General features: G+C 44.8%; 1 protein-coding gene across 3 annotated transcripts; it reads right to left on the bottom strand.

The window, feature by feature from the left end:
- Positions 1 to 799: 799 nt before the first annotated feature.
- On the bottom strand, positions 800 to 5,420 carry LOC136539111 (putative serine/threonine-protein phosphatase PP2A-4 catalytic subunit). 3 transcript variants are annotated; one of them, XR_010779547.1, is made up of 7 exons: positions 5,022 to 5,420; positions 4,215 to 4,271; positions 3,348 to 3,431; positions 3,168 to 3,239; positions 2,285 to 2,880; positions 1,546 to 1,617; positions 1,173 to 1,222 (listed from the first exon to the last, which is right to left on the bottom strand). XR_010779547.1 is itself a non-coding variant. In XM_066531047.1 (6 exons), the coding sequence occupies exons 1-6, from the start codon at positions 5,118 to 5,120 to the stop codon at positions 1,178 to 1,180; spliced, it is 429 nt and encodes a 142-aa protein (XP_066387144.1). In that variant the 5' UTR covers positions 5,121 to 5,409; the 3' UTR covers positions 800 to 1,177. The 3 variants fall into 3 exon arrangements, 1 of the variants encoding a protein (XP_066387144.1); XM_066531047.1 differs by lacking the exon at positions 2,285 to 2,880 and having other exon boundaries at positions 800 to 1,222; positions 5,022 to 5,409; XR_010779548.1 differs by lacking the exons at positions 1,173 to 1,222; positions 2,285 to 2,880 and adding an exon at positions 1,702 to 1,912 and having other exon boundaries at positions 5,022 to 5,411.
- Between the last annotated feature and the right edge of the window lie 9,057 nt (positions 5,421 to 14,477).

Below are 14,477 nucleotides of genomic sequence, written 5' to 3'. Positions count from 1 at the left end.
TTAGAATATTCAAGGAGTCAATTTCATGATTTTTAATTAAGCTTTAGGTTTTATTTCTGTCAGTGTTTGCATTTGTTTCAGAATTGTTCTATCAACCAGCAAGTGCCTGATAAATTTACTTCCCCTAAGAAATGTATCAAGTAGTGAAACCATGTAGGCCCTGAAGTTTCCTGCATTCCAATTTCAGGCAGAGGGGATCTTTCGCATTAATCCGGAGAATGACCAAGAGGAACACGTGAGGGACCAGCTGAACAAAGGAGTTGTACCTGAGGACATTGGTGTTCACTGCTTGGCCAGCCTAATTAAGGTAGGACATGTCAGCTTGAAACAACCATGAAACTATGTTTAAATTGGACATCTAAATTGGACAGGCATGGTTCAGAGAACTGAAACTTCTGTACATTTAAATTGGACAAGCATGGTTTAGGGAACTTCCAGAAGGAGTCCTCGATGGCCTCTCCCCTAAGCAAGTGCTTCAATGCAATTCTGAAGGGGAGTTCCTTGAGCTTGTGACGATGGCCTCTCCACATTCTGAATTGTAAACATGGATGTTTTGTAACTTATTTAGTGATCATGATGCCATAAAACTTGCATGAAAATGCCTCATTTTGTGAATCCGTTCTTGGCCACATAGCTGCTTGAACATGCCTCGTAGTCTTGAACATGCCTCATAGTCGTTATGCGACATTTATTATGTGATAAAAATATTTGGTTATATAATATATGAGACGTGAATTTTAATGAATTTGATCGTTTGTTTATTTTTTACAAATTTTATCTTGTTTTATTTTTACGAACTTTGCCTTTTGGATTAAATCACTTTAACGTCGTATTTAATTTCACAGTATTGTTATTTTATTGTGTGATCCGTGTATTTTTAATACAAAAGTTTAGTTGTCCCGTAGCTACGCACGGGCACGCTACCTAGTCAATAAAGAAGGGTATAAAGAGGTTCTTGGAGTTGCTCTTACAGTATTCAACTATGGTATAAGATTTGTCAGTCTTATGATCACCGTGGAGCAACTAAGTAGCCTAAGGTTAGGTGCTCTAAATTTCTGCCACACTTTCCTAATCCAAAGTCATTGGCGGTCTTCTAGTATGAATGTGATGCTGCAGTACACAGACTATACAAGGAATAAGAGTAGATGAGTAGGTGATTTTCAAGCACCTAAATAACTCACTTTCGTAGGCATTCATCATAGAAGCCATACACCTGTGTGATCTGCAAAATTGAAGATTCCTCAAATGAAATACAGAATTTGAGTGAGATTTACAACAAAGAGCAGGCGTGATTCTATATGCATTCATATCAGAATATAGCTAAAGAAAGTAACACTAATAAACAAAATGAGAAGGTTTGTATTTTAGTTAATGAAGGAGCAAATAATTTCAAGTGAGATATATGTAAGAGTAGGCACGATTCTATATGCATACAAATCAGACAGTAGCTAAAGAAAAGGTAACACTAATAAACAAAATGAGAAGGTCAGTATTTTAACTAATGAAAGAGCAAATAATTTCATAGGTGTTGCGGAGTTACCGTACCTGCCTACTCTCATGGTTTCCACGAAGAATTGTGATGCGTTGTGGGTACCGCACCTTAAGTGCAACCAAAAGCTGCACGATGGCCACTATATCATGTCAACAAATAATGACTAACAGAAAATTCATTAACATAATAGAATCAACAGATATGCTTACTTTCATAAATAGTCCTATTTTTGGTAATGGTTGCTAGAATTGACACACATTTGGTTTAGTTCAAAATATTCTACAAGGATTTCATTCCATTTGTATATCCATAGCACCCTTGCAACAAACTGCTAATGCCAAACTTCAGGGGAAATTTGCGGAGTGAAAACTGGCACTAGCCAAATCATCTGCAACTTATGTTCTGCTCTTGTTCTTGTTTCTAGATAACAAACGCAATAGAACAAAAAGAAACAATTTTCAGCCATTTACTAAACAAAGGAAATAGAGAAAATCACACTAACAGAAAAGTGGAAAGAGATAAGGAAAAAACATTCTATGAACAGTGGAAAGGAAATTAGGGTGACAACCAATGTTTTCAAGGCGGTAAGGCGAGGCGTGGCGACCGACTACCGCCTTACGCTTAAGCGACTAAGGCGTGAGGCGAGGCGACGCCTTAACATCTTAAGGGAATCTTTAAAAAGCGGCTTAGAGTGGTAGATAATGAAGAAAAACGAAAAGGAAAAAGGAAAAGAAAGGAGAAGGAGCAAGAAGTAGTCAGGCCCAGCCCACCAGGCAGCCCATATACCCTCACCTTTGACCTTCCTGCTTCATATCTCGAGCTCCCAATCCTCTCCCCAGCGCCGCCGCATCTCCCTCTCTCTCGTTCTCCACTACCGCTCCGCCTCCGTCCCTCCCTATCTCTTGCTTCCCTCTCTCCTCAAGATGTTGCAGGTCAGCGCCGATCAGGGGAACATGGCCGCAGCCCACACAGGCGACCACACGACTCGGCGGTGGGCGGGCAACAACTTCTCCCGTCAGCGCGGGAGAACGCGTCCGCACGGGCGAGCTGCGGCTTCTGGTTCCCCTCCCGCTCTCCTGCTGGTGAATCTCCCGCGCGCCCGCTCTCTCTCTCCCTCCGGCGCGCTCTGTTTCTCCCGCGCACCCCTTCTCTCTCAGTTTTCCCCGCGTTTCCAATCCTTCTCACGTGTTTTCCCACCGCCCAGAACAGAGGCCTCCCCATCCGCGCGAGGAGTGCCCGCCTTGCTTGATTTCGACGAATTGGACGCCAAATCGACGACTTCCGGACGCCATGGTAGTAAGGCGGACGCCATACCAATCTGAGGCGAGTCGTCCGCCAAGTCGTCCCGCCTGTAGCGCCTTGCCGATTAGGCGACGCCAAAGCGACGCCTTAAAAACATTGGTGACAACAACAACGGTGATTTGTGAGTGTCCACACGACAACATTGACTTATTTATGCATGCTAGACTTAGACTATAGATCTCACTGCTATTCAAGAAAAACACTGCACATATAACTTGTGAATTTGAAAGTTAAATGAGTTAGATAGAAAATTAAAAATAGGGGTGGAATGAAACCAACACAACAGCAGATGGAAACTAAACATGGGAACATTGGTCTTCTATTATCATAATTCATAAAAAAAAACAAATGCAACTATCAGGCTAGATCTTACCGTTACTGTCTCAACAGAGTAATAGCCACGATCCACATAATCACCCATAAACAAATAATTCGTATCTGGACACTGGTAAACAACAAAGAATGATCTGTCAGCTCTCGGAGAATGAAATGAACAGCATCAAAAGTGCAAAGAGAGATATAATGCACAAAGATTGCACAGTGTACTGAGTACCTTCCCACCAATCCGGAAAAGTTCTACAAGATCATGGAATTGGCCATGAATATCACCACAAATTGTCACAGGGCTTTTAACTGGCTGTACATATATAGCATAAAAAGGCCAAGTTAAAACAGCTTCTGCTGGAACATAAAACAGCATAGTTGCATGCATGTCAAATGTACATAAAGCAAGCACTCTTTGGCTGTGGCCACAGATAAAATTCTACTTGGCACATCAAACTTCACACCAGAAACTAACAGTTAATCAAATGGAATAAAGAAGTGTAAACACATCAGATCATCCTTTTGGTTGTAGCTATACACACAGCAATAAGGGGTCAAAACCTACCAAAAGAAACTTGAAACATTAAACAAACATGCAAATAATAAATACAGCATTATTAGTTTGAAAGTACATGCACAAACTTGGGATTACCTAGCCAATAGTGAGGCACCCATACTTTCCCTCTCGTTTGTCATTAAATCACTTTTGCATGCCAACCAGCACAGAGTGTTGACTGCATATTCCACAGGTGGAAGGTACTAGTACCCTTAAGGTATTAAACTCCAAAAAGGTCAACTTCTTTCATGGGACGCCCAAGAAAAAGGGCACAAAATTTTCAATTCTTCCTGCATATGATGTCGGTTCCCTCTATACATATACATAAATACTAATATAATAACATTCAATTACAAATTACAAATAGATTATCACTGAGGACGATGTTACCCAAACTAAGTAGCGCATGCATTCAGTATATTCCCCAACCAACCTTAGGCCCCAAAACCATGGATGTTATGATAGGCAGTGAAGAGACAAACATTGTAGCACCAAAAACAAAAGGTCAAGCTGAGTAATTGTGTGAGAGATCTGCCGTACCTGAACATTGCTTTCCTCCATTAATATCTCCTTGGCCTTCTCACACAGTGTTTTAACCTGACAATGCTCCAGGCAGTTAAAAAAGCATTCCAATCCTACCACCGGAACTAAACAGCAGTGCAGGCCATAAAGTAGCAAGAATGTCGATGCAATGACAAATACAGCCACCATAAATTCAGGTTTAGTAGTACCAAAACACAGAGCAGAGCTAGATTCGGCATCTATGGCATAAGCTGCTATAGCATATTCTGATCCAGAAACCATAGGAGCACAAAAAGCTGCAGGATTTAGAGGGTGTTTGGTTCTTTAGTCGCTCCTAAAATTCATGTCACATCGAATGTGTAAATACTAATAAAGAGCATTAAATATAAATTAATTACAAAACCAATTACATAGATGGAGGCTAATTTGCGAGACGATTTTTTAAGCCTAATTAATCTGTCATTAGCACATGTTTACTGTAGCACAATGTTGTCAAATCAGACTACTCGGGCTTAAAAGATTCATCTCGCAAATTAGTCGCCAGTTGTGTAATTAGCTTCATAATTAGTCTATATTTAATAGACATGCATGTGTCTAAACATTCTACGTCACAGGAATTTTAGGAGCGCATGTAGAAACGGGCCTTATTCCACTCAATGACGTAAAGACATGAGAGATCTACCGCAGCCGGCGAAACCCGGACCACAGAAAGGCGTCATCTTTCCCGAAAACGATCTAACCCTAAAGAAACTCCCCCGCCGAAACCGGCCGTCATAAGCCGAATCAAAGAAGCCAGATGGAAGGAGATTGGGTGGCACGCCTCACCTCCGTCTCTCGGAGCGGGCGGCACTCCATGAGCTGCTCGATCTGCGCGTCAAGACCACCGCACCCCCCGCCGCCACGCGAACCCGCGAGGTCCTCCATCCCTTCCACGCGTGCCGGCACAGCACCCTGATCTACCAAACTCTGGCGGGAGCTTGTCGCCGGCGGGAGCGCGAGGGGCAGGGAGCTCGCGGAGGGGCGCGGGAGGAGAAAAGCGCGGCGGCACGGAGGAGAGAGGGTGTAATGGAGAGGAAGCGGGCGGGAGAACGTGGGGCCTGCCAGTCAGTGGCTCCCGGTATCAATGGGACCATGTGACAGTGAGAAACGAAGGGTGCGGGGCCCAGCTTCAGTGGGACTAGGTGGAGAAAGAACGGGAACTGGAACGGAGCGGACGGCATCACAGCACAACCAGTCGCAACTCGCGAGTGGAGGGGTTAGAAGGCGACTAAGACAATCTCCGATAGCACTTATCTAAATACGATACATATTTTATGGTTTTGATCATCCACCAGAAAAGGGTCACGTATCTAAAACGTTTATTCTCCAACAGCCAATGAGTTCCTACGGTCCCAGTAAGCAAAAATATCTCGCACCTCTCCCCTTCCTCATCCCAATTTGAAAAAAAAACTTCTTCAAATCCCCTTGTTCCTTTCTCTTCCCATCGCTCTCTCCCTCGTGTCTCCCGTCGCAGCGTCTCCGATGCGGCGGTGAAAACTCTAGTTTGGTTTTGGTGCATTGATGAAATCTTAAGTGCTAACCTAGTTTATCAAGTAACCATGAGATATGTAGCACATTTCAAGTGGTGAAGCAAATGAAGATCATGACAAGATGATGGTGATGCCATGGTGATGATCAAGTGCTTGGACTTGAAAAGAAGAAATAGAAAAACAAAAAGCTCAAAGCAAAGGTATAAGTGATATGAGCCTTTTTGTTTTGGTGATCGAGATATTTAGTGAGTGTGATCACATTTAGGATTAATAGTCGTACTATTAAGAGGAGTGAAACTCGTATCGAAATACGGTTATCAAAGTGTCACTAGATGCTCTAACTCATTGCATATGCATTTAGGATCTAGTGGAGTGCTAACACCCTTGAAAATTATTTATGAAAATATGCTAACACATGTGCACAAGGTGATACACTTGGTGGTTGGCACATTTGAGCAAGGGTAATATTGGGTTCATAAACCTGGGGTCCCTCATAGACCGGCTTCCCAATAAAAGCTCGGCCCAACAGACAACCTTGCGAGCAACGCGTAGCTCATGGGCCGGCCCAAAAACCTAGACAACAGGCCAGAAGGACGATCCAATCTCCAACCAGAAGGCCTGGTCGAGGAAAAACGACACCTGCTTCCGACTTTGGCCTACCTCTCCAACCGGAGCACTCTCTTTAGTCTTCAGCCCGCCTCCGAATGATCTCTCTAACCGGAAGGCTTGGTCAAAACACCACTTCCGACTCCGGTCCGCTTCTCCGATCGAAAATGCGCCGGACCCCTACCTATGGCTCCTCTCCGACTAGCGTAATCATAGCCGACTGGGATCAACCGACCGGGGACACCCACTCGATAAGGATCAGGAAACAAACGGAGAAACTAAGGCAGCGCACTCAAGTCAACAGCAATACCGAGGACTGTACCCTATACACCTATAGGACAGTACCCTACGACCTCCCTAGCATGACAGAACGCAAGCAGTGTTGTAGACGCCGATATTTTTCCTATAGTGTTGTGGGCGCCATCAACTCCCATACCAGACAAATACGTTAAGGCTCTCCCCATGTGCCTCTCGGCATCAACAGTATAGCAGGTACCGACATCTACCATATCTGAAGAAGAAGACACAACCTCCCACGTGCATCTGACATTCAACAGTATTGTGGGCGCCTACCATCATCTTTTACCCGTCGGCGTGGGCAGCAAGACTTAGTAGAGAACGTACTCCCCCCTCTCACTTGTAAGACCATCCCTTTATCTATAAAAGGGGATGCACTCTCTTCCAACAGATAAGTTGATTCAGATCGATCAAGTTCACTAGTTCACGACAACAGAACAGCCAGGTTGAAACCACAAGCACACGCTCAAACACATAGCGAATAGCGGAGCTCCCGTCACTCTTGGCCCCTCTGACTAGAGTCCAACTGGACCTCTTGTATCCCCATCTTTCTCCTTCTTGTTTGTAACCCCACTGTAAACTTTGAGCACCTGAGCTCAGGAATAAAGTCACCGACCGACTCAAACTAGACATAGGGCACATTGCCTGAACCAGTATAAATCCTATGTCATTGAGTGCTAGGCCACTTCCGATCACAACGTATGGTAAAACTACAAATATTTATGTGTTGATCACTTTCTACACTGATAGTTGACGCCGTCCGTGGGGAAGACGTTGTACGTTCAATACTTTTTGGTCATCAGATAGCCAACTTTTCCACCACCTTCGCCATGGTGGGCTCAAGTGATATGACTCGCTTTGGCTCACTGGAGTTTTCTGCACTCCCACCTATTGAGATGTGGGTTCCACCCATCTTTGAGGCATCCCAAGCCTTCCTCTTCAGAAGCCTAGACCTCATCGCCGACCGACTCGGCGTACTACACCTCCACGAGGAGGCACTCGTTCCAGCGCCTGTCGAAGGGGCGCCCTCCATCGGCTCTGGGATGCATGACGACTTTAACGACGAGGCATCTGCGCTTCATTCTAAGCAAACTCTCTACTCGAACCCCGCTGTGAGTAATATGCATACTGTTATTTACTCTCTATTTACTATCTCCCGCTAATTATCCAGAGGGACCATATTGTCCGTACCACGAACACTGTATGATCGGTTCCCCTACGGCCTCATGTCCCCCGCGGACACGTGCGCTCGGGGGCTCCGAAGGATGCTGGTGCCATCCCCTCTCACATCCGAATTCATGGGAATGATGAGCTATGCTCCTACCACTTTCCATGAACTCTCGGATGACAAGGGTGAGAGCGATGGCTCTAGCATCAACGACATGACACCTAGCCATCGTCCGTCTTGAGAGTGCGCTATGGCGGACGCTCCGAGACAGCCACCGGTGGTTGCAGAGTCTGTGCAGACTCACACCACTCCGGACCCATGTGCGGGGGTCCTCGCGCTCACACAAGGGCACACCAAGGAGCTACGACAACGGCGGCAGAACTAGCCGCCACCTGCGCCAGCGTGCTCGGTGCTACATGTTGCGCCCCATGCGCATGACCCGGCGGGCAGTTCCTAGGGTCACGCCTGCTAGGTCTAACATGACATCATGAACGAGGGGAACAACCCCCCACAGTTCACTCGGGCTAGCCAGAACATCGCCACTGCGACAATGCTTCTGCGTGGCATTCTTGAGCCCATTGACCCTAGGAGCGGGCGGTCTACCAGAACCTCCAGACGCTGGTAGAAGCCATTGCCGTTCAATAGGCGGAAAGCTCCACATCGTGACTTCGACACACGCCCTCTCTCCCCACTGGGGGAGTGGGAACGCGCCAGACGGATCGCTCCATCCGCTCACTGCTACAGCCACCGAGCGTGGCTCAGGAGGCAGCAGCAACGCCGCGATCCAACCTAGCGCCTGCTCCACACCGACCGCCAGTACACAAATGGTTCGATCTACACCAAGATGCTCGCAGCGTCATCAGAAACTGACATTAGGCCCGACTGATGATGATGTCCACCGAGTGGTGGTGAGGGTAGGCGATATGGATCCCGGCCGAACCATCTAGGGGAGCGGTGAAACACGTCCTAGGCATGGTCACCGGCCAGACGACTGGAGTCCTAGTCCTAAGGGCCTAGGACCACAGGCCTTTGACCGGCATATCCGGAGAGCGTCGTTCCCACAGCGCTTCCTACCACCCACCAACATCACCAAGTACACCGGGGAGACAAACCCCGGTATTTGGCTCGAGGATTTCTAGCTCGCCTGCCGAGCTAGAGGAGTGGATAATGACTATTTTATCATTCAGTATCTCCCCATCTTTGTGGGGGAACATGTTCGGGCAAGGCTTGAATTCCTCCCATATGACAGCATCCGCGACTGGGCGGACCTCAAGTGGGTCTTCGTCAGAAATTTCTAGGGGACGTATGTCCGCCCTGGTAACTCATAGGACCTCAAGAGCTGCCAGTAGGAGTCCAGCGAGTCCCTACAGGATTACATCCATAGGTTCTCCCAATGATGCAACGCCCTCCCTGCTATCATCGACGCGAACATCATCAGCGCATTCCTCCATGGAACGACCTGCAAGTCCCTAATCCACAATCTTGGCTGCCTAAAGTCCCGTACCACCCGCAACCTGCTCAATGTCGCCACCAAGCACGCCTCCGGTGAGGAGGCGGTCAGAGCGATCTTCAACAAAGGCAAGGCCAAGCGCACGTACCAAGACGAGGGCCCCTCCACATAGAGGGGCAAGAAGAACAAAAAGGATTGGCGCCGATCGGACAACACCGTGTTGGTTGCCGCAGCTGATCACACGGGAAAGCAACCCCAACAGGGACTACCTGACCACTTCAACAAGCTCATGGACAGCCCATGCACCAACCATGCCTACCCTATCAAACACCTCTACAAGGACTGCGAGCTCCTCAAACGTTTCCTATGACAGGTCGGCAGGCCGAAAGAAGGAGACTATGATAGAACCGCCCAATTTATACAAGATCAAGTACGGCTGTTCCCGCTTAACATGTTGACACACGCATACTCTCACTTATATAAACCCGGTAGTCCGCCGAGTGTCACGCAGGACCTCGGTAAATCAACATCACAACCAAGATCGCGTGATTAAGCAAATACACATCACATACGTAGAGTTGCAGCGGAAATAATATTACAAATGGTTTCACAAATAATAGTGTAAGTTTGGATTTCAAAACCGATTAGTGAAAACAACATTTGCTTTCAAAGGATTACATTAATATAAGTTCCAGATACATTGCTAGCATAAGTGACATCATCCGATAAGAGCATATAAATGAGAAGTAACTATAGAATCACCGAGCCCACCGGTGGTTAGCCATCATCTTCAACAGGCCAAGAACTTCACCTATAACATGGTGGGATAAACCCTGAGTACTCGAATGTACTCAGCTAGACTTACCCGTCGGAAACTAAAACAAATGACACCAAGGATCATGCATAGCTTAATTTAGTAGGCTAGCTGACTCGTTTGCGAAAAGCATAAGCTATCATGAAGAAACCATTTTAAGTACTTTACATCATCTTTATTATGACCTATCCATCTAGGTAAGCACCTATACTATAGCAATTACTTGATTAACCAATAATATCCAGTTACCAACTTAGATTTAGCATATCCCATACCATCCAGATAACCATCAGTGTTCCATCATAATTACTACGATGCTGTAGCTCGAGTCAAGTGCTCACTATTCAGGAGTGATGGTGATTCGAATCGATTCCTAACTAGCTAGTGATTTATTCCTCACACAAACCACACTCACCGATCAAGTGAGCTACATATCACTAATGACACTTTCCAAGTAGCCGTGGGATAACAGTCAGAGACCGCACTACCTAGGGACCACCCGACAGCTAGGACGCACCTTGGGCTCACTCTTCGTGTCCCCGTCATACCCCCTTCAGCACCAGTCTGCCAATCTGAGTTTATCCCGGCTCGAATAGTGTCACTAGCTTCATGGTCGAAAGGTACTTTATTTGGCTAGCTAAATGTGAGGCATGCGTTCAACAAGACAAGAGGGATGAGCAACGATTGGTCCTTAATCGACACAGATGGAAAACTAACAGTACCCCAGAACCCTGTCTGGTTTGCCTCCAACTTTTCCGTCCGGTCTCCAATTATCCATCACACATGGTTAATTCCAGGATATTGTTCTTTCCATAGCTAAATTCTTCCAGTAACCACCTATAAATATCGGTGACCGAAAATCACCGATCGCTACCGGTCTAAGCAAGGCTAAGCAGTTATTTGATCCCGACATAACAGGGTAAAAAGGTAATAAGGTAGGCAAGGATAGTAATAAATGCATCAACGGTTTCAATCAACTCCTACAACTTAATGCAACAATATATAAACTCGTATATAGAAAGAATTACTTTTATAAAGTAGGAGACTTAGAATGCTCCAAGGCTTGCCTGGGATCCGACACAAGTCAGTTCAGTTAGCTTGCACCGACTTGGTGACATTTCCGGTCCTAGCACTTGCTTAGTCCTTCCATCTTTGGGATAGATCCACCAAACCCAATCTTCGAGTTTGGCTCTACATCACATCCTTCACATGGTTCATCTAGCATACCTAAATGAGATGCAAGATGCATATGTATGAATGTGATGAATGGTAACACAAGATGCCTCACATAAGCATTCAAGACCAACACAAGATTATGCAAAACATAGACACCAATAGCTATTTAACTAACATCACACAACTAACCATAGAGAGAAAGTACATCAAGCATGACACAAGTTTAACAAGGTCACAAGTATCATAACTTGACCATCAACAAGGGCATAAGCCACACTTAGCAACACATGGAGTAAACAACCCCAACTAGCATATGTCTATTTCTGGACTGGAAACAACAGCTTCATGTTAGGATCATAACTAGAGTTATACAAATCCAATAGCTATGAAATAAGACATTCTGGAAAGCTTATGAAATTTTCTACAATTCATATTTAATCATCTTAGCATGATTCTCAAGTTAACCAAGTCAAATATACTCATTTATAGAAACTGGTCCACAATTGACAGAGAGCAGCTATTTCTGACACCCAACTTTAAACAGACATAACTCACAAACTACTTGGCCAAATGACACCAAATTTTAACAAAAGATAGATACATGAATTATATACAACTTCCTTATTATTATCTAGGTGGGATTCAAATCCTAACTAAATCAACACTAGCATCTTTCAGATCTGCTCCGAAAACAATCAAAACTGGACGGAAGATTTAAAAGTCATGTAACTCCTAAACTATCAGGCCTATGGTCTTACAATTTGAACACAAGCAAGATTATGAAATTTGATACAACTTTTGTATTCACTACAACCATAGCAAACATCATTTGCACCACGAAAATGATTACACAAGCAAAAACTACAAATGTAGCCCAACAACAGTGGTACAGAAGACTGATAGAAACTTCAGAGAAGCATAACTAGAGTTCTAGACCTCCAACAAACATGAACCATAACTTTTTGAAAAGATTAGGAAGTTACCTAAAACTTTATTATTCTCATATTAAGATGATTCTATAGTTAGAAGGGTCAATTAATCCAATAATTACACCTCTATCCAAAACATAGACAGAAACTGATATGCCACTTTAAACAGCTATAAATGGAGTTATACATGTCCAATAAATATGGTTATAGACTTTTTAGAAAGCTTAGTAAATTCTAAACAACTTTGTTGTAAACACCTAAAGCTAATTCTACTACTAAGAAGGCCCCACAATAAGAACAAGGAAACCCTCTCTGGTTTTGAGCTGAAACAGCCATAGAGATTTAAGCAAGTATAACTCAAGATCTACTTAGCCAAAAATCATGATATTTAACTTTTTGGAAATCTTAAGAAAAGTACTACAACTCATGTATTTTCCTCAAGTCATGATTCATAACTTAACTGAGCCAATTAATTCAAACATGCAGAACTATTCAGAGTAGGAGCAAAGCATTACAGGGCATTTGTTATTTTTATACCTCTTAAAATATAAATCCTAAACTCATGAAATTTTTACCAGACAACAACAATCACTTGATGAGCATCCCATAAAAATTTCACATTTATTTGAGCAAAATAACTACAGTTATGAAAAAGACAAATATAACTAGCATTAAAAACCTAACTGCATAAATCTATTTTTACAGCAAAATATTTAAACTAAAACACGCCACATTATAGATCTAATGCATAGACAATTTCACAAGGATTCCAAAAAGTCCTCATTTTCTATTTTACAATTTTTGTATGAATTACTATGAATTTTCAAAGTGGAGCATTCAAATCTAAAAAAATCAGAGAAAGGAAATTTAAATCTTACATCGAGGACCCTGCGGAAAATATAAATCAAATGTTAGCGAAGAGGTCCTTATGAGTACTATTCACATTAGTCAGTAGTTCTTCACATAACCCCCTTGCCTTTTCCCTTATTGCCGCGCGAGGTCCATCCTCTTCCACCTCTGGACGACAGCGCAGGGGAGCGGCCGGCTCGTGGCTCCGGCGACTGTGGTCGTCGACGGCGGTGGTGGAGTGGCGGGGAGGACCAGGTGGCCCACGCGCACCCATAGGGCTGCCAGCTTGGCCTGAGGTAGCTTGTGGCGGTGCGACCACGGCAGCCAATGGCGGCGACGGTAGCGGCTCTAAGGACGAGCAGCACAGGCGAGGGAGGAAGGTGGCTAAGGGGTTCGATGTGCACGACAGGTGAAGGCGAGGGCGCTGAGGCTCATGGCTCTGGCTAAGGAAGGATGGAGCGGCAGAACACAGTGGCGGCAGAGCTTGGCCGGCCGGCCATGGCGGCTCTGCTCTGGTGCGGCCAGAGCGCGAGTGAGAGAGCGAGAAGGGACGGTGAGGGACGGGGTAGCTCTGGCACTCGGTTATGGAGGAGTAGGGCATGCGGCAGTGCATGGCACTGGGGTAGAATGCGCATTGGCCAGTTGTGGCCACGCGGAAATGGTGGGAGCATGCCCTGGTGCATGGCGTCCACGAAGACAAACTGTCGAGCACGTGGCGAGCGCCGGAGTTGACATGGTGGGGAGCCAATTTGGGCCACTTCCAGGCCGAATCAGACCTTGGGCCAAAAGTGAAGTTTGTTCACCTCAGCCTGCTCTACATTTTTCATTAAGGCACTCTAGTCATTTGAGCAACATAATAGTGGGTAATTTAATCTCCAAAGTGGCATTGTTAATGCATTGATGACGATTAACAAACTCCAAAAATCGATGGTCAAGACAAGGTCCAACAAGTGCCATCTTTATACATGCTCTTCGCCATCATGTACACTCCAACTTTTATCTTTGGACCAAATCAAGTTGCCTAACAAAATTTGGAGAACGCGAGACGTCAATGCCGATGGCGATGAATTTCTAGACTTAGAATATTTCTAAGTGCTGAAATCAGGAGCAGGTTCCAACTTTGAGCCATTGCTAGACTTAGTTCTGAATCGATCTATGGTATAATCCAAAACAAATTTTCTTCTACATAACATGAGCTTCAACTTTTATTTAATGTCCAACTTTAAAACGGGTGCAGAAGCTATAGTTCTACTTAGACCAAAGTTGGGTTACGATAAAGCTTAAATTATCCTTCGTGATCCATTGAAGCATTTTCTTGGCATTTGCTCAACATGAACCTTTCATGACTTTTGTTGTAGAGTTCATCTAGAGTAATTTGGGCATGGTTGCAAGATTTGGTTGATGATCGAGAATTCTATTCACTTTATAAAATAATTCAAGCAAGGACATAACTCGTTATTTCA

The sequence above is a fragment of the Miscanthus floridulus genome, chromosome 2 (assembly GCF_019320115.1).
Source record: "Miscanthus floridulus cultivar M001 chromosome 2, ASM1932011v1, whole genome shotgun sequence".
Taxonomy (NCBI): domain Eukaryota; kingdom Viridiplantae; phylum Streptophyta; class Magnoliopsida; order Poales; family Poaceae; genus Miscanthus; species Miscanthus floridulus.
Note: the sequence above shows the minus strand (reverse complement) of the source record. Positions and strands in the feature narration are given on the sequence as shown.